This window comes from Neoarius graeffei, chromosome 6, assembly GCF_027579695.1.
Source record: "Neoarius graeffei isolate fNeoGra1 chromosome 6, fNeoGra1.pri, whole genome shotgun sequence".
NCBI lineage: Eukaryota > Metazoa > Chordata > Actinopteri > Siluriformes > Ariidae > Neoarius > Neoarius graeffei.
In genome coordinates this window covers 88,933,640-88,954,646 of record NC_083574.1, presented here as the reverse complement: position 1 = coordinate 88,954,646, position 21,007 = coordinate 88,933,640, and the positions used below count along the sequence as shown (strand labels likewise).

The window sequence follows — 21,007 nt, the reverse complement described above, 5'->3', positions numbered from 1 at the left end:
GCGTTCAGAGGAAACAGATTTGTTTGCGAAGCGATTCCGAATTTCTACAAACATGCGACTTTTATCCACACTAAAGTGAAGGTTGAGAATTTTTCCCCGTTTCTGAAAATTTCCCTCACGATTACGCACCTCATGATTACACTTCTTCTTTCAAATTAATCTAGTTTGCATTTTTACCCATGATGCTTCGAAATAAATCAGGAGCTGTCGATCAGCACCTCAAGCTCCGCCTCCATGATTTTTTTTTTTTTTGTTCTGTAACATTTAATTTTGTGCTGGGAAACGAGCGTTTGGACTCTAAAATGTTGAGCTCGTCTGTCCGTAAGGCCGATTGCCACGGCGTGGCGTCTGTCCGTCCGTCCTGCACAATTCAGTTAAATCGTATCTCCGGCGTCAGTTCTCCACGGATTTCCGTACTGATTGTTTGTTTTGTTTGAAAGAACTCATCACGCCACACAAAACTCGGTCGTTGTTTTGTCAAATTGTTTGCTAACGAGTTACTAATTAGGTAATTAGGCCAAATTAACAAATTTTCCAAACCTCTCACGAGAATTGGATCTCCTCTCTGATTCGTCATCCGATTTCAGTTCTGATCGATGTTTCGGGTCGAGCTTCACTTAAGGAACAAAAACTTGGTCATTTGTTTGTTGAATTATTTTCTTTGGTAAACAATTTGTTTCCAATGTTGTTTATTTTCAGTTAAATCATATCTCCTCCCTCAGTTCTCATTGGATTTCGGTTCTGATCGATGTTTTGGGTCGATCTTTTCTCAGGGAACAAAACTTCGTCCTTTTTTTTTTGTAAACAATTTGTTTACAGTTTTGTTTATTTTCAGTTAAATTGTATCTCCTCCCTCGGTTCTCATTGGATTTCGGTTCTGATTGATGTTTTGGGTCGATTTTTCCTCGGGGAACAAAATTTAGTCCTTTTGATTTTCCTGGTGTAAACAACTTGTTTACAACTTTGTTTATTTTCAGTTAAATCGTATCTCCTCCCTCAGTTCTCATTGGATTTCAGTTCTGATCGATGTTTTGGGTCGATCTTTTCTCAGGGAACAAAACTTGGTCCTTTTTTTGTAAACAATTTGTTTACAGTTTTGTTTATTTTCAGTTAAATCGTATCTCCTCCCTCGGTTCTCATTGGATTTCGGTTCTGATCGATGTTTTGAGTCGATCTTTTCTCAGGGAACAAAACTTGGTCCTTTTTTTGTAAACAATTTGTTTACAGTTTTGTTTATTTTCAGTTAAATCGTATCTCCTCCCTCAGTTCTCATTGGATTTCGGTTCTGATCGATGTTTTGGGTCGATCTTTTCTCAGGGAACAAAACTTGGTCCTTTTTTTGTAAACAATTTGTTTACAGTTTTGTTTATTTTCAGTTAAATCGTATCTCCTCCCTCGGTTCTCATTGGATTTCGGTTCTGATCGATGTTTTGAGTTGATTTTTCCTCGGGGAACAAATTTAGTCCTGATTTTCCTGGTGTAAACAATTTGTTTACAACTTTATTTTCAGTTAAATCTTATCTCCTCCCTCGGTTCTCATTGGATTTCAGTTCTGATCAATGTTTTGGGTTGATTTTTCCTCGGGGAACAAATTTAGTCCTTTTTGTTGATTTTCCTGGTGTAAACAATTTGTTTACAACTTTATTTTCAGTTAAATTGTATCTCCTCCCTCAGTTCTCATTGGATTCCAGTTCTGATCGATGTTTTGGGTTGATTTTTCCTCGGTGAATAAAATTGTCCTTTTTGTTTTGTTGTTTTTTTTTTTGTTTGTTTTTTTGTAAATAATTTGTTTACAACACTTGTTTTCAGTTAAATCATATCTCCTCCCTCCTTCAATTCTCAACAGATTTCAGTTCTGATAGTTTTATTTGAAAGAACTCGACCTTCTGCACAAAACTTGCTCGTTGTATTGTCAATTTTTTGCGAACAAATTAGTAATCGGGCCGCTAACACATTTCCTTCTGACTCGAATTGTGTCTCCTCTCTCATTGATCATGTGAATTCAGTTCTGATGGATGTTTCGGGTCGATCTTCACTCGAGGAACAAAATTTAGTCCTTTGTTGAGGTTCTTGTTGTAAACAGTTTGTCGTGGAGGTTGGTCCTCTCTCACATCGTCACATTTCGGTTCTGGTTGTTGTTGTTTTGGTCGTCATGGTTTGTTTTGATGTGTTTTTTTTGTACTGATTCGATAATGTCGAAGTCATAAAATTAGAACTCTGTAACTAAGTTTGTGTGAAAGAAAATAGGGGGCCTAAAGGCCAATTTATGCTGACAACCCAGTCCTCGCAGATGGTGTTGCAGATGGTGTCTGCGAAGCCCCCCCCTTCACAGACGCTCTGTGCGCACCTCCCAAAAATTGTGACCACCGCAGACAGCGTCGCAGACAAGAGGGCTCTGATTGGTCCACTCTACATCCGCTGTACACGCACTTCTGCTTCCCTACTTTCCCGGTTTGGTTTGTTTTCACGACCGCCATTTTTAAAAACACGAGCGAAGATGGAGCAGCACGAAGAGCGGTTGATCGAGGAAGTGAGGAAGTACGTACATCTATACGACTCCAGTTCTAGTCATTATAAGTAACCGGAGGATAAACACTCCACTAACCACACCCACCAACTACTCCTAGCGATTTCGCGACTTCGCGCCCCCTTGCGTTGTGGCGGTGAATAACATCGCGCACGCCTATTACTCCCCGCTCAACGATAAATTACAACTGTCTGTGAAAAGCTATCTGCGAAAGCCTTGTCGCACGAGCATGCAGAGGCCCTAAGACTTTTGCACAGTTGTGTGTGCGTGCGCGCGTGCTAAAGGCTAGCTGGCCTAAGACTGTTCATTACAGCATCAAAGAGCTCTCACACATCCCCTCCCCCCCTTCTCTCTCATTATATAAAGTGTCACTTGCATCATCATCATTGTGACGTTCCTGTCCTCCATACCAGAAGATCTTTTTATTAATTATCATTAATTAAGTCAAACCTGCGCGTCTGACTCGGTGGGGTTTTTTAATATCAGGAACGTTTCATGAGTCAGGTAAAACTGGGTCTGCTGTGAAAGCTGTTTTCACACTTGACGACAACTGATTTTTCTCACCTCATATACACAGCGGCCGCCGCCTTCTTCTCTGTTTAAATATGTCTGATGGAAAGTCATCGAGCTGCTAAATATAGGACCTGAGCGGATCTTTACACACACATTAAGAATGGTGATCGCTAATGCCAGCTGGTGTTCATGAAAAGTCATTTGTCGCTTGTTTAGCGCTACTAGTTTCACGACTACAGTGTTTAATGAGTCCCGGACCGCCGTTTACTGAGAAATCGAGACAGTCAGGACTCCCCTGGCCTGACGCTCAGAACCCCAGCCCACCATGGACTTTACTGAGGTCCTGAGAAAAGTCCCAGAGCTTTAGATTCTCTCTTCGTGACCGCAGGACGAGACGTAGCACTGACTCGCATAATAGAGTATGCAGAAAGGGGGTGTGGCCTCGTTGGAATGGGATATACACTCGACAGCCACTGTAATAGGAACACCTGCACAGAGACGTCCACGAGCACCGGCGACCAGCGGTTTTCTCTGGCTACTCGATCCCAGAAAAAAATAAAAACTTGCCTTTCGATGTTCAAGCTATTTATTTATTTTATTTTTAATATCGTCTCTGCTGCAGATCCAATTATTCCTCCACGAAATTATCTTCAACTCCGGTCTCGCATGACCAGAAGCAACGTCGTATTTGTTAATCGTTTCTCACGCTCTGGTTGGCTGACCCAGACCATGTGACCACACTGTATCATATGTAGTTATGTTACAGAGTCAGGCAGCGTACTACAAAGGAGAACTGAGAAAGCTGAGCGCGCACACATCTGGACGGAAATGGTTCGTAATTTACTTGCTGAGAATGCACCGGAAGGCATGTAAATTTCACAATTTTCTGTGGGAGCATGCCCCCAGACGCCCCTAGCATTAGCGTGCCTTTGGCGCACCATGTCGGCTTCGCCGCCGCAAATTCCACAGCCACCTACTTTTTTTTTTTTTTTTTAGCCAGGTACTTCATGTTTTCTGGAGAACCCTGACCTGGGGCCAATCTTGGTAACTTTGATAGTTGGATATGTTTTTGCCCGTCAGGCCAATTTGAGTATTTCGTAAACGACTGCTCAAGCAACATTTGTTTTTCCAATCTTCAGCTGCCCACCATGGATCGTTCCTGTTCCCTGGGTAGCCTCAGATCCCTGTGCTTGACTGACGGACGTGGATCCTGATGTGGTGTTGTAGCTCATCCACCTCAAACTATGACGTGTTGCACCTCCTGAGTTGCTGCTCTTCTCCTCAGCACAGTCGTAACACCTGGTTGTTGGCTCATACAGCCGACAGGTGATGAGTTTTATCCCATCATGTGTTGTCCGTCCGGCGTCGTCCGCTTTTCACGAAAATTGCTTCTTCTGTCTCAGTTCTTCACCGATTTTTATTCTCTTTGGCAGGAAGGTAGGTCTGCCTGGGATGCATATAGATAGCGTCTACCCGAATTTGCATAATCGCAATTAATAACGAAGATATGGAGTAATTAATCAATCCCTGATGAGCAGTTTCCACACGCATTGATTCTTCTTCCTCAGTTCTTCACCAATTTTGATTCTTTCTGGCATGAAGGTCGGGGTACCTAGGGTGCATATACGGTAACTTCTACCCAGATTTGCTTCATTACAATTATTAATGATGTTATGGACTAATTAAGCCTTAATTCCTTAAGCAGTTCAACAAAAATCGCTTCTTCTCGGTCAGTTTCTCGCCGTTTTGGATTCTTTCTGACAAATAGTTTAGTATTCCTAGGATGAATATCACTTTTTCTATATATAGCTTGCAACATTTATTGCGCCCATAAGGTGGCCCACTGTAGATCGTTTCTTCTGGACTAGACGGGGCCGGAGTGAGCTACACATACCCGTTTTCCACCAAATCAGTTCCAGGGCTGGTTCGGGGCCAGTGCTGGTTCACAACTCGTTCAACTTGCGAGCCAGCTGAGAACCAGTTTGCTTTTCCATAGTTCACGGTGCTAAGGGAAGCCACGTCATTACGTCGCTGTATACGTCAGTTACGTCGCTACGTTTGCATAAACCTTGGCGCGAATATCGAAGCAAAAACAACACGGAAGAAGCAGCAACAACAATAATAATAAGGGATGACTTTGCGTTTGTATAGACCCTTCCCACTGACGTCACCAGAAACCGGAAGTAAACAAACCCTGCGCCATATTGGAAGACCAACAAACTCGTGATTGGGGGAAATAACGGCAGCACGCGGAATTTAAACCCACGAGGCACTTGATTCATCATAAACCTACAATGGTAAACTTTTGTGCTGTGTTAGGGTGTTCCAACAAAGCTGATGGGAAAGGTGAAAAGAAGTCTTTCTACAGAATACCAGCTGTGATTGAGACACAAGCAAACCAAGGAGCTTTCTGCCAGGAGACAGAGAATAAGCGCATTACTGAGTGTCTCTGAGCAAAGGAGAGCCTGAACGCTGCAACCTCCCTATTGGCTGTTTATTGGTTGTTTGTAAAAATGTATCAATTGTTGCCCTTCCCACGGGAATCATCGCGGGCTCGAGAGACGAGACCTGACGAGTTAGTTCGTTGGTAGCAGAACAAAATGTCTGGACACAAATCGGGTTTTCAGAAAAGGAAAGAAAATAAACGCAGGGTCGAAAATACAAAAAAGGAGGCAGAAAATGCAAAACGAGTTTTAAGGTAGGACAAATGGTTACTTTTCTGAGGCAGCCCGCCGTGGCTGCCTGCAGGCTTATTTATTATAGCCCGTTTAGTTAAAATAGTTGATATAAAATGTTTATAGTTATAGTTATGTGATGGTTGTCCTCAGTGTTCGAACTATGCCGATATTTTCGGGGGGTCCCTTTTTTCCCCTGGGGGGGTGCTTGCGCTTGTCTCGGAGCGCGGATCTCCAATCACGAGAAGCCTATCTTACGCACATATCACGCGGACTCCACACACGCATCGCGTCTGAAGTCATAACTCATCAGGGGAAATCATGTCCGCATTGGCATGTTCAAAAAACAACCTCGCGTCAACAATGATACCACACGCAAGAACAAAAAAACAGTCAGGCTACTCAACAACCAACCTGGCAGCAGCAGCCGTCGTCATATCGGTTTATTTTATCTTTGATGTAAACACAACACTTCGGATATGCAAATGCTTCCCGTTACACACGATTGCTATGTCAATAAACATCATTTTGCCAATATGTTAGAGACCCCCCAACATTTCCCAAATCATGTTTTCAAGGGATCTCATGTCTGTTTCAGGGGATCTCGGATCCCCCGAGTACCCCCGTAGTTCGAACACTGGTTGTCCTGATTTAGACTGGTGTGTTTTTGTTTTTTTTTGGGGGGGGGGTTGCGCGATGTTGCACCCGGGTCCAGATTAGGGCAGAACCGGCCCTGGCTACATTTCAGGTGTAGTTTGTTTTATGTATGTACTTGCATAGATGTGTACTTGGTCTTCCAATATGGCGACTACCGAAATCTCGCGGCGCGGTGACGTCATGCGGGAACCCTCTATAGCTGCTGCTTCTCGTCGCTTAAAAATGGCGATCTTTCGCGGTCTTGTTATTGTTGTTGGTCTTAACAACTCCGCCCCCCCAACTGACATAAGCGGTTCTTTCCTCTGGCCCAGCAGAGAGTTGGTGCTAGCCTGGAACCGGTTTTTCTGGCCCCAGAGCCAGTTCTTTGTCAGTGGAAACAGAAAACCCGGTTCCAAACTAAGCACTGGCCCCGAACCAGCCCTGGAACTGCTTTGGTGGAAAAGGGGCAACAGTCATTGCTGGTCTCATTTTGAGTTCCTGTTTGAGGCTTCCTGTCGTCTTGTGTTTCCGCCTGCTTGTTGGATGTTTTTTTTGTTTCTCACACCAATTTGTATAGAGACTGTCGCGCGTGAAAATCTCAAGATTAGCAGTTTGTGGAATATCGAAATGTCCCCCAACCACCACACGACAGTCAAAGTCGCTGAGATTTCCTTATTCTGATGTTAGATGGAAGCTCTTGACATGAATCTGCATGATGTTTTATCCATAGCACTGCTGAAAATCTCCAGTTTTACTTCTAATTATCATCATTTGCACCATGCATCACCTTGCTGTTGGACGATCAGTGGAGCATTTGATGGTACCAAATCCAGTTGAACACTCATGGAGCAGGTGTGTTTTTGTGTTCTAAGGACGGAGCCATCTTGGTGTTCCTGCCAGGCTGGGACAACATCAGCAGCCTGAATGATCTGCTCATGGCCGACCAGATGTTTAAATCCGGTACGTTGCTCTTCTCTCTGTCTCGATCTCTATCTCTAACAATCCACCACTATATATGACTGTTCTGCGTAGCTCCTCCCACTTCTCTAACCCATGTTTTGTATTTGGAGATGTTCTCATCACTCTTCTGTCCACCTTAGATAAGTTTGTGATCATTCCACTGCACTCGCTGATGCCTACAGTCAACCAGACACAGGTAATTGCTCCACTGAGCAGTCCACCAAGCGCATCTGTCTTCACTTAATCAATTAGAGTTTAAAAAAAAAAAAAAAGCTTGTTACACCAACATTGCCTCAGTTTAATTAAATTGTTATACCAAGAGCTTGTTTCGACCAAATTAGTGCCAAGAACAAGACAACCTTTTAATTTTATTTCCTATTGCCTCGACACACCAAGCCGTCTGTATCTTGTGGCTTGTTTTTGTTTTTTCCCAACTACATGTTGGCTTGAGGCGCTGCTCATCATTGTACGTTTGGCTGATTTTAACTCTCTGGGGTCTGAGGGTATTTTCTGGCACTAATGATTTTGGTATGCTCGGATTTTGTCAGTTTCAACAAATCTAGCAGTATTTTAAAAGTCATATGACTTTTTTTTTTTTTGCATTCAGCACAAGTTCAGCTCCAGTAATATCTCTGTAGTCTGTATGTCATGATCGTACTTTTTTAAAAAAATAACAGATAAATGAAGCTGTTTTAGAACGGTGTTGGAACGTGTGAAAAACATGACCTTACCCATTGTGACTAACCGTTTTGATCACTTGAGGTGATTCTGTTCAGTCTTAGGAATGGATCAGGAACAAAATCTTAAATCTGCTCCATTGCTTTGGACAATTAACCGGCCATCAAAAAATGTATGTCCTATTGTTTTGGGATAAAGGATTAGCGAGGAGTAAAAATTTCCATTCCATTCAATGAGAAGAGTAAAAAAAATTTCCATTCTATTCAATGAGAAGAGTGAAACCCCCTCTCACTGCCAACTCTTAATCCCGTCAGGTCAAGTCACAATGGGTAAGGTCATGTTTTTTTCACACATTCCAACACACTTCTAAAACTGCTTTTTAAAACATCTGGTATTTTTTTTGAAAAAGTACAATCATGACATACAGATTACAGAGATATTATTGTAGCTGAACTTGTGCTAAATACAAAGTCATACAACTTTGAAAATACTGCTTAGATTTGTTGAAATTGACATCGGAGCATGCCAAAATCATTAGTGCTAGAAAAAGGCAAGGCAAGTTTATTTATATAGCACATTTCATACACAGTGGCAATTCAATGTGCTTTACAGAAGTAAAAGCAAAACAGTAAACAATAGAAAATAAAATTACATAAAATAAATGGGGAAGAAAAATAAGAATTAAACAATAGTAGAAATAAAATGAAGTAAAAGTTCAGTAAAAAAAACCAGCAGAATAAAATAGAATAAAAGTTAAGTAAAGTTTAAAACATGCAGAGACTATAAAAGTTAAGAAAGTTTAAAACATGTAAAGATGACACTATTAATCAGTTAGCAGAAAGCATCTGAGAACAGCTTGGTCTTTAGTCTAGATTTGAAGCTGCCAACAGCAGGAGCATTTTTGATGTCCTCTGGGAGTTGGTTCCATAGCTGTACTGCATAGTAGCTAAAAGCTGCTTCACCATACTTTGTTTTAACAACAGGTTTTACCAGTAAATTTTGCTGCTGCGATCTGGTAGATCTGATTGGGTTAGGCCACTGCAACATATCAGAGAGGTAATTGGGCCCTGTACCATTTAGAGATTTGTACACCAGCAGCAATGCTTTAAAGTCAATTCTGTAGCTTACTGGAAGCCAGTGAAGGGACCTTAGAATTGGAGTAATGTGCTCTGTTCTTTTTGTTCATGTGAGAACCCTAGCCGCTGCATTTTGAACCAGCTGAAGTCGTTTGATGTTTTTTTTTTGTCAGGCCTGTGAAAAGGCCATTGCAGTAATCAACCCTACTACAGATGAAGGCATGTATAAGTTTTTCCAGATCATTTTTTGACATAAGTCCTCTTAGTTTGGAAATGTTTTTTAGGTGATAAAATGCCGATTTAGTGATTGCTTTCATGTGACTGTCAAAGTTTAGCTCGCTGTCCATGAAAACACCAAGATTTTTAACCATATCTTTTGTTTTAATCCCCTTTGTGTCAAGAATAGTGGTAATTCTGAGTCTTTCATCTTTTTTCCCCAAATAGAATTACTTCTGTTTTATCTGTGTTCAGCTGAAGAAAATTTTGTGACATCCAGTTGTTGATTTGGTCGATACACTGGTAGAGACATTCAAGGGGGGCATAATCATTAGGTGATAGAGCAAAATAAATTTGGGTGTCATCTGCATAGCAGTGATACAAAATTGAGTTGTTCTTGATAATTTGTCCAAGTGGGAGCATATAAAGGTTGAATAGTAATGGTCCAAGAATCGACCCCTGGGGGACACCACAGGTCAAGGACATTGATGTTGAGGTACAATTTCCCATGGTAACAAAGAAGCTTCTATCTTTTAAGTATGATTTTAACCAATTGATAACTTTACCAGTCAACCCAATCCAGTGTTCAAGTCGATATAGCAGTATGTTGTGATCAACAGTATCAAAAGCTGCACTGAGGTCCAGTAACACCAGGACCGATGTTTTGCCTGCATCAGTATTAAGACGTATGTCATTTATAACTTTAATCAGCGCTGTTTCAGTGCTATGATTGGCACGAAATCCTGACTGAAAGTTATCAAAACAGCTGTTTGATATCAAGAAGGCAGTTAATTGATTAAAGACAATTTTTTTTCAAGGATTTTCCCGATGAATGGTAGATTTGATATTGGCCTGTAGTTGTTTAATACTGAAGCATCCAGATTATTCTTTTTAAGTAGGGGCTTTACAACGGCTTTTTTCAGGGACACAGGAACAATGCCAGTCTCAAGGGATGTATTTATGATCTGAAGCACATCTGTAATTATGAGGTGAAGAACAGACTTAAAAAAGTTGGTGGGCAGAATGTCCAATTCAGATGTTGAGGAACTGAGATTTTGAACAGTTTTTTCAAGAGTCTCGTAATCAATTAAACAAAATTCTGACATTTGTGTTGAAATTGTCCGTCTGTGTCACTGGTGATTGCAGTTTTTCAATTTTTTGCAACTGAGATATATTATGAGCAATATTCTGCCGTATTTTATCAATTTTACCTTTGAAGAAGGATGCAAACTCATTGCATTTATTAACTGAGAGAAGTTCAGGTGCTAATTGTGGTGGGGGATTAGTTAGCTTCTCTACTGTTGAAAATAGCACACGGGCATTGTTCATATTCCTGTTGATGATGTTGGAGAAGAAAGACTGTCTTGCTTTACGAATTTCATAATTATATTTACAAAGCATCTCTTTATGGATTTGATAATGGATGTGAAGTTTAAATTTACGCCATTTTCTTTCAGTCTTTCTACATTCTCTCTTTAGCAGTTTAACAGCTGGGTATTGCTTCCATGGTGCTTTCTGCTTATCATTAATTCTTTTGATTTTGAATGGAGCAATATCGTCTATAATTTGGGTCATATTTGAATTAAAAATTTCCAGTAAATCATCTACAGAGTCTGACATTTTGGTTGAGATCCGAGAGAGAGCTTGCTCAAAGAGAACACGTGTTGTCGTTTATGACTCTCCTGCCTATAGTCGTTGAGCTGTTCTGAATGTGAGGAGACATAGAAACATCAGAGAAAACACAAAAATGATCAGATAAGGCCAGGTCAACAACAGTAGTAGAAACAGTAAGACCCTTTGCGATAACGAGGTCAAGAGTATGACCACGAGAGTTGGTCGGCCCCTGTACATGTTGTACTAGGTTGAAGTTGTCAATAAGTGCAAGTAGTTCTCTGGCTTAAGTGTTTTCAGGATTATCTACATGCAAGTTAAAATCCCCAGATATAATAACAGTCAAACTCTAAGCAAATGACTGACAACAGTCACAACAGACAAAGAAAAGAGAGCAAACAAGCGCCGGTGCACATTTTGTTTCCTTAAGCACACAATACAGCGCGCGCGCGCACCAACCGATACGCTCATAAGAAATAGAAGAAATATTCACACTTACTCGAGTCGATCTTTGGCTGGATCGAGTCCAAGTTCAAAATGACACCGCTCATCATCAGGGTCACAGTTCTCAAGATTGACTTGAATCGCTGACCTGAAATTGAATCGCTGATCTGAATTTGAATTGCTGTTCTGAATCATGAACTGAATCATGAGTTCCTGAATCATGAATTGAATCACTGTCCTGAAATTGAATCACTGTCCTGAGTCATGAACTGAATCATGATTTGAATCACTGTCCTAAAATTGAATCGCTGTCCTGAGTCATGAACTGAATCATGAATTGAATCTCTGTCCTGAATCATGAACTGAATCATGAATTGGGTCGCTGTACTGAAATTGATTTGCTGTCCTGAGTCATGAACTGAATCATGAATTGAATCTCTGTCCTGAATCATGAACTGAATCATGAATTGAATTGCTGCACTGAAATTGATTTGCTGTCCTGAATCATGAACTGAATCATGGATTGAATCACCTGTCCTGAATCATGAATAGAATCTGTCCTGAAATTGAATCACTGTCCTGAGTCATGAACTGAATCATGAATTGAATCTCTGTCCTGAGTCATGAACTGAATCATGAATTGAATCTCTGTCCTGAATCATGAACTGAATCATGAATTGAATCACTGTCCTGAATCATGAATAGAATCTCTGTCCTGAAATTGAATCGCTGTTCTGAGTCATGAAATGAATCATGAATTGAATCTCTGTCCTGAATCATGAACTGAATCACTGTCCTGAATCATGAATAGAATCTCTGTCCTGAAATTGAATCACTGTCCTGAGTCATGAACTGAATCATGAATTGAATCTCTGTCCTGAATCATGAACTGAATCATGAATTGAATCACTGTCCTGAATCATGAATTGAATCTGTCCTAAAATTGAATCGCTGTCCTGAGTCATGAACTGAATCATGAATTGAATCTGTCCTAAAATTGAATCGCTGTCCTGAGTCATGAACTGAATCATGAATTGAATTGCTGTACTGAAATTGATTTGCTGTCCTGAGTCATGAACTGAATCATGAATTGAATCTCTGTCCTGAAATTGATTCGCTGTCCTGAATCATGAACTGAATCATGCATTGAATCGCTGTCCTGAAATTGAATCGCTGTCCTGAATCATCTGAAGCGCTTCCTGAGCATTAAATCACCGTGCCATCTTGCAACAAGTTTTACCTCCAAACAGGTCGCCTAAACTATGGCTGACTGATTTTTATCCTGTCTACGGTGGGCGTTCCCACGGTGAAAGAGAAACTGATCAAACTCGAAAGAGCGAAAGTGATTATCATGCCGTTACCATGGGAACAGTCTTTTATGAATGCGTAATTCTGAGCTCAGCGGTCCGACTCCGGTGTGACTGAGGAAGGGGACAAGTTTTACGTTTCATCTAATTTGGGTCATTTAAAAACTATAATAATATGTGGCAGTGGGCACACAGGAAAGTGTAAAGTATAAAGTTTCTATCAATACGTTTATCGCTGTTTATGCTTGTATGATAAAAACTTAGGAAAATATTTATCTCAGTCCATGACCTATGCATTCTAAACCTGTCGAGCTTCGCCGGAGAAGCTCTCGACCCCGGAGGGTTAAATTGGCGACAGGTCAGACAGCACCCTGATTGGCTGTCCATTTGAGCAAATCAAGTGCGTAGAACAGAACCAGAACTTTCGGTCTCCTGTTCAACATTTCTAGCTAGCTGCAGTCGAGGGCAAAAGTTTCCGCACACTTTGGACAAGACTAGTATTGGGCATCAGTCTGATGCCATGCAAGGAAGAAATGCTTCGATACCAACATCACATGCTGTGTAATTCCATGTGATCGAAAACCTAGTGTGTGTTATTATATGAATGAAATTACACGAATCTGGATGTATTAAATGAGTAACCATGGCAACGAAAAGCAGACAGGAAACTGGAAATATTAAGAGGAGGGACGAGAGCATCTTCCTGCAATACAAGTAACCTGATGATATAAAATATCTTTATGGTAGATTAATGAGTGTGAGAGAGAGCGGTATCAGAGTTAAACATGAGCGCAAGCGACTGTATTACAGTCGAGAAACTTTATTACTTGACAATGTAAAGCCAGTATCTCACCAGGCTGCGACAGCTTGTGAACATCATTCGCGAGGTTTCTCAATTTCCTCGCATGAGTCGCAAAGTGTCGCTCCTTCGTCGCTGAAATTTTGAACATGTTCAAAAAATTCGTGCGATAAAATTTCTCTCAAAATAGCTGCACATGCGTCGCTGGTGTCGCAAAGCCATCACGAACCCTTCAAGTCGGTTTCCGTGAGACAGGAAGTGCGAGTGTATGGGTAGTATCTCACCTGCGACTAGTTGGAGACAATTGCGATAAAATATGCGAATATCAATTCAGTGTGATTCCAAGTGAAAATTGTCGCTAATTCGCGTATTTTATCGCAATTGTTGTCTCCAACTAGTCGCAGGCTGTCGCCGCCCAATGAGATACTACCCTAATTGAGCAACAAAAGCAACACAAACGGTTCAATGGTATTTATTCTATCCATATTCACTGGATATGAGCAATCGTGCGCTCTGATTGGCTACTCTACTACCAAGATATCAGCTCATATACCATGAGGAGAGAAAAACAAAATGGCGGCGCGTGTTGCTGAACCAACCGAGGAGGAAATAAAAACTCTACTCGTAAACAAAACCCCCCCCCAAAAAAAAAAACCCAAAATAAAAAAAAAAACAGCAAAATATAGAATGAAAGTATTTGATGGTAAGAACGTATCGGGTTTTTTTTTTTTTTTCCAAGAATTATCGCATTTTTCACAAATTGCTCCTGTCATTTCACCGTTTTTTTTTACGTTCTAAGTGGGAATGATTTTGTCGGACGTTGTGCATAAAGTTTTTATTTATCGTATTTGCAAAAATAAAAATGCTCCGTTTCTCAAAATCCCGTGAATGTGGAGAGAATAAAACGGTTATTCTATTCAATCTCGTCATACGTGGATTATAGTCAACTCGCCTCGTCAGCTATCCGCTCACGTACGACTCGATTTCGTGGAATAACTCTTAAATATCAACTTTCTTACTCATACAGACTGTTGCCCCCTCCTGGTCTGGAGAGTTATTTCCTTTTACGCAAGCTATATATGTATATTTTTAACCTATAGCTGTTATTTTTGAGTGTCAGTCATGAGGCACAAGATCGTGATCGTCAGGCCCTTTTCGTTATTTGGGGGTGTGCCATGTCGGCTCGATGTGTCACGGAGAACTGAAGTCATTTTTAAACTTGCTTTATTTCTTAATTAACGTGTGTATTCAATTACGTTTTAGTAACCTTATATCGTGACTCGTATCGGCAACTAATCGCAATTAAGTATTATACTTATCGGCCTAGGCGGCACGGTGGTGTAGTGGTTAGCGCTGTCGCCTCACAGCAAGAAGGTCTGGGTTCGAGCCCCGTGGCCGGCGAGGGCCTTTCTGTGCGGAGTTTGCATGTTCTCCCCGTGTCCGCGTGGGTTTCCTCCGGGTGCTCCGGTTTCCCCCACAGTCCAAAGACATGCAGGTTAGGTTAACTGGTGACTCTAAATTGAGCGTAGGTGTGAATGTGAGTGTGAATGGTTGTCTGTGTCTATGTGTCAGCCCTGTGATGACCTGGCGACTTGTCCAGGGTGTACCCCGCCTTTCGCCCGTAGTCAGCTGGGATAGACTCCAGCTTGCCTGCGACCCTGTAGAACAGGATAAAGCGGCTAGAGATAATGAGATGAGATGAGACTTCTCGGCCTATTCGGTTTTTAGCCGTGTTGAATTTAGTTAATTTGGTCCACAGTAGGCGTCGCTTATCCACGCGATCTTCACGAGACTTGTGCGAGACTTCGAAACGTGAAGTGTCCGCCAGGTGTCAGGGCAGCCATTTTGAAAACTGTTTTCCGAACGAAGTATTGCACAAAAACGAGTTTAAATGACGATTACTGCCTACTTTTTTCAAACTTTCCTGATTGCTATCAAAACAAACAAAACTTCCGGCTTGATTACGTCAGCATTCAAAAGAGGGCGCGCACGTCTTTTGACGACGTCGGCAGACGTCGGTCGCTTTGATTTCCGCTGTACGTTTTACTTCCGTCCTACGGTGTCTCGCACAGGTCTCAACGAATCTCGTTTACGGCCGTCGCTTTGACATATGGACTGATATATTACAGAGCATATTTCAAACACTCAGAACTTGCTATAGCAGCGACAAAATAGCGATCAGAAATGCATTCCGATATTTAATAAAATGAGAGGAACAGAAATTCGATGATAATAAATTTGCCTTCAGTTCTCCTTTAAAGCGCTTTTGGAAAAATTTGACATTTGTGATATTGTCCAATACAGTTATGTTTTGCTGGAGTGCTGATTAATCACACTGTCTCTCATCAGGTTTTTAAAAGGCTACCTCCTGGAGTTCGGAAGATTGTGATTGCTACAAACATCGCAGAAACCAGGTGTGTGTGTGCGCGCACTGCTTTTCCTCCTGTTGCATTGCCGGTTTAGGAGATTTTGATGTATTCAGCCTAACGGGAACACAGTTTGACTTTGTGTCCACATTTTGCTTAATTATCTTCCCGTCACTGCTTCTTCTGGCAAGAACTGTCAGTGTTTAGGAACCCGAAAGGAACCAGCGCTCATTAATTAATGCTCTTCATACACACGTTCATCTTAACAGACTCCAGTACACTTGGTGAAATTGGAGAACTGAGAAGCGACCCCAAAACACCACAGAACCTCCACCATACGTTATGGCCCTTTTCCACTGCTCACTTCAGCTCACTTCAGCCCGACACGGCTCGCGTTTCGACTACCTCAGAGCGGCGCGACTCAGCTCGCTTCAGCCCTGCTCAGCACCCAAAACTCGCACGGTTTTGGAGTGGGGCTGAAGTGAGCCAAACCGAGCTGAGTGAGGCTGGGGGCGTGAGGAGACACTCCCCTGTGCACTGATTGGTGAGGAGGAGTGTCCTCACATGCCCACACACGCCCCGCGAGCACGCTGGGATCTGTAAACACCGTAAACCCGGAAGAAGAATAATTACGAATTACGAGAATTTCTGAAGCCTTATGCGCCTCGCCTCATCTATACGCTCTTGCCAGTATCTGTTGGCGTTGTCGGTGACAACAAGCCACAGCACCAAGACCAGCAACACTAACGACTCCATGTTTATTGTTTACTATCCGGGTCGTGAGACTACCGCTTAAAAGCTCACTGATGTCACTGTTTGCGCTGCTTAACGACATCACGTGACGTCCACCCACTTTCGCTAACTCCACCCAATGTGTCCACCCACTTCCAGCCAGCACGGTTCAGCGCGGTTGTAGTCGAAATGCAACTCCAACAGCCCCACTCAGCTCGACTCAGCACGGCACGGCTCAGCCCGACTCAGCCGCGTTTGTAGTGGAAAAGCGGCAATAGAGTTTGGATTGGGTTCTTTTCATTATAGCCATCCTTCTTTTTACACCAAACCCATCCGAGTGCTCATTACCGAAAAAGCTCCGTTTTCGTTCCATCAGACCACAGAACACGGTTCCTGGTGTCTGTGGGTGGTAGAAATGGGCAACTGGACTTGCTTGAAGATTCTTGAAAACGTTTCACCTCTCGTCCAAAAGGCTTCCTCAGTTCTGTCTGACTAATAGGGAGTATCAGATATTTATCCTCTCCTGGATCAGAATCAGAATTCTGATGACCAGCTCATCTAAGGTGGGGTTTACATTAGACCGTATCAGTGGATCATCAGATTAACATTTTTAAAAACGATTAGCGTGCACACAGCAACGCCAATACACGATTCGCGTGCACACAGCAACGCCAATACACGGATACGCTAATCACATGACTAATTCGGCACGTAAGTTGAGAAATGTGTCAGTGCGGCTCATCGCTTCCTCCTCAGCGGCTGCGCTCCAAATCACTCCGCCCTGAACAGCGAGTGCCCTCTGGAGGGTGTGCACTCCGGCCCTGCGCAGCTCACAGAGCGCGCGAGTGAAGCGCACGAGCAGTGATTCGGGACTGAGCCGCTGTGCACAAGTCACTTACCACTTGCAAGTGGAAGGATGGCAAGCCTAAAGACCATCATAACTACACAATGGGCAGTATTTGCATCAGTATTTGCAGTATTTTCATACTTTTATACTCTTTAATGAAAGGTGATACAAGGCGGAAGTCCGCGCCGTTTTTCAGCAGTCGCGTCACATGACCAACGGCAGCGAATCAGGAAGGTGGATGTCACAGTGACGTTGTCCAATGACGACGCCAGCTAGAGCTCAGCACAGCGTATCCGCGTATTCTCAATGTTTACACAGCACCGGACCAGACGCGATCTGGATTGAATACGTGGACCCTGGCGGATTCCCGTTTCCCGGCGTTTTATTGTAAACGGACAGTGCATCCGCGAAGAAAACGAGACAGATACAGTCTAATGTAAACTTGACCTAAGGGCCTCTGCATGCTCTTGCGACAAGGCTTTCGCAGATAGCTTTTCACAGACAGTTGTAATTTATCGTTGAGCGGGGAGTAATAGGCGTGCGCGATGTTATTCACCGGCACAACGCAAGGGGGCGCGAAGTCGCTAGGAGTAGTTGGTGGGTGTGGTTAGTGGAGTGTTTATCCTCCGGTTACTTATAATGACTAGAACTGGAGTTGTATAGATGTCCGTACTTCCTCACTTCCTCAATCAACCGCTCTTCATGCTGCTCCATCTTCGCTCGTGTTTTTAAAAATGCCGGTCATGAAAACAAAAACCGGGAAAGTAGGGAAGCGGAAGTGCGTGTACAGCGGGTAGAGTGGACCAATCAGAGCCCTCTTGTCTGCAGCGCTGTCTGCGAGGCTTCTGCGGTGGTCACAGTTTTTGGGAGGTGCGCGCAAGAGCGTCTGCGAAGGTGGGGGGGGCTACGCAGACACTGTCTGCGACACCGTCTGCGAGGACTGGGTTGTCAGCATAAATTGGCCTAAAGGTGTCATTGAGGCATCATGTTGGTGTGGGTCACTGGAGGCTGGGTGTGAACGGCGAGTCATTAGGGTGATCAAAGGATTGTCCGTTAGGGTGATCAATGGCAGTCTGACTCTCTCTGTCCTCCTGTGAGTCACTGAAAACAGCTGGGTCCTGGCGTACACCCAGCCGTCTGGGAAGTGTCCCCAATACCGCCTTGTAGATGGTTGACAAATGATGTCTTAGACCCCTACAATCTACATTGTAGGGGTACAACCATCTACAAGGCGGTATTGGACACCCTTCCCAGACGGCTGGGTGTACGCCAGGACCCAGCTGTTTTCAGTGACTCTAATGACTTGCCGTTCACACCCAGCCTCCAGTGACCCACACCAACATGATGCCTCAATGACACCTTAGATGAGCTGGTCATCAGAATTCTGATTCTGATCCAGGAGAGGATAAATATCTGATACTCCCTATTAGAACTGAGGAAGCCTTTTGGACGAGAGGTGAAACGTTTTCAAGAATCTTCAAGCAAGTCCAGTTGCCCATTTCTACCACCCACAGTTTACTATGACCTGGATGATTGAGAATCTTCACAGACATGGTTCCTGGTGTCCAGGTGGAGTCTGATGGTGGTTTGGGAGACTCGGAAACCCCAGGATTTTACTTTCTCTTCGAATTCACCCACAGTGATCTTTGGGGATTTTTGCCCTCTCTCGGAGGCAAAATAAACTTGGCTCCTCTTCCAGGCGAGTGTGTAACAGTTCCAATTGGTGTCCGCTTTTTTTTTTTTAACTTGCCCTAACAGGACAAAAAGAAATGGACGTTTTCAGGCGAGAAGGTGTTTTTTTTTAAATAATAAATATAACCATTTCCTGACTTCTCAAGCTCAACACACTTCCTGCTCATTTTGTTTTTCTGCGCTCTGATCTTTCCCATGTCGATGTTGAGGGAATTTGGCCTCTGTGTCGCCTCGTATTTGTTCCCCAGTTAATCAGGAAGTCATGGATTACAGCTTGAAAGTTCCTACACACTCCAATCAACTCACGTACCGTACAATTTAAACAGGAAACCTACACACACACAGGGCTCGGCAAAATATCATAAGAGTGGCTAATTTTTAAATGTGTGTAGTACACACACGGAGACATGCACATGATTGGTGAAAACCTGCATGTAATCAGTGAAGTATAATAAATAAATAGAACTCTGTTTAAAAATGGAGGGTTTGTTCGGTCTCGCGCAGTGATGATGATGATGTAGCGATGTGTTTCTCTCTGGCCAGTCAGTAGTGTGTCGTGTTTTCACATCACCTTTCGGTTCCTCCTCAGTTCAGGAGGTGATCCAGATTAGCAGGTACTGTCCAGAACTTTGGTCTGACAGAAAACCAAAAAAAAAAGGCGAGTGGAGTTGAGCTGGTTCCAAGCAGTGGGAAAGGGCCATATTGTTCTATACGTGTGTGTGTGTGAGATCTATACTGCTGTGATGGAGAGATTTAATATCTCCTCCTCTCTCCCGTCCCTCTTCCTGTCAGTATTACTATAGATGACGTGGTGTTCGTGATCGATGGAGGGAAAATTAAAGAAACTCACTTCGACACCCAGAACAACATCAGCACAATGAGCGCAGAATGGGTGAGCGTCGCCAACGCCAAGCAGAGGAAGGGGCGGGCTGGCAGGTACTCTCTCCTTCTGTTTTTTTCTCTGTCTGTTTCTTATATTCTCTCTCATTCTCTTTTCTCTCTTGTTGTTTTCTCGCTTTGATTTCTCTCTCTCATTGTTTTTTCTCTCCTCTCTCTCTCTCTTCCCCGTCTTTCTTATTAGGGCCCGAGCCCTATAGGGCGAAGGCCCTATTGTTCTTGTAAGAGTTCACTATTATTAGGGCCCGAGCCCTATAGGGCGAAGGCCCTATTGTTCTTGTAAGAGTTCACTATTATTAGGGCCCGAGCCCTATGGGCGAAGGCCCTATTGTTCTTGTAAGAGTTCACTATTATTATTCTTCCGTCTTCTTCTTCTTCTTCTTCTTCTTCCGTCTTCTTCTTCTTCTTTATTTTTCTCCGCTGTTGGGCCATTTTCGGGGCACTTGCCATGGGCGAAAACGCACGAAATTTGGCACCAGTTCCGAGAATTGCCACCGCTACTCAGAACCAGAAGCCCAAACTTGGCCGGGGCTCAGGGCCTCTATAGCGCCCCCTAAGTCGTTGTGATTTTGGCCTCCCGCATTAAGGTGCCTGGGTGCCATGTAGTTTGTAGTAGTGGCATGCCATTTGGTACGCATATGTATCTCACTAAGCCGGACAAAAATGTAATGCCAATGCATTAGCCACGCCCAACAGGAAGTGAGGTAATTTCACTTTTGTGCGAAATGCATGGCCACGAAGACGGCGCAACTCCTCCTAGACCGTTCATAGGAATGTCACCAAAATTGATACACATCATCTACAGACATGGCTGACAAAAGTTACTAAATACGTTTCACGTTGGATTAACCGTTCAGAAGTTATACGTCAATCAATTTTCGATGCAAAATTTTACATGCTTAAAAATTCATAACAAATCTTCTAATTGCTCAAAACTGCTCATACTTCACACGCAAATCACTCATTGGGCTTCTGACATGTTACCCAATTTCTGTGATACTTCGCCACTGGGGGCGCTATTTTTGGGCAAA

At 43.0% G+C, this 21,007-nt stretch overlaps 1 protein-coding gene across 1 annotated transcript in view; it reads left to right on the top strand.

The window, feature by feature from the left end:
* dhx36 (DEAH (Asp-Glu-Ala-His) box polypeptide 36) overlaps positions 1-21,007 on the top strand; it is a 153,954-nt gene that overhangs the window by 57,087 nt on the left and 75,860 nt on the right. Inside the window, exons 12-15 of the mRNA XM_060924172.1 lie at positions 7,224-7,311; positions 7,452-7,507; positions 15,792-15,856; positions 19,872-20,015. Of these exons, the coding sequence (XP_060780155.1) occupies positions 7,224-7,311; positions 7,452-7,507; positions 15,792-15,856; positions 19,872-20,015 (353 nt within the window). The remainder of the gene's footprint in view (positions 1-7,223; positions 7,312-7,451; positions 7,508-15,791; positions 15,857-19,871; positions 20,016-21,007) is intronic.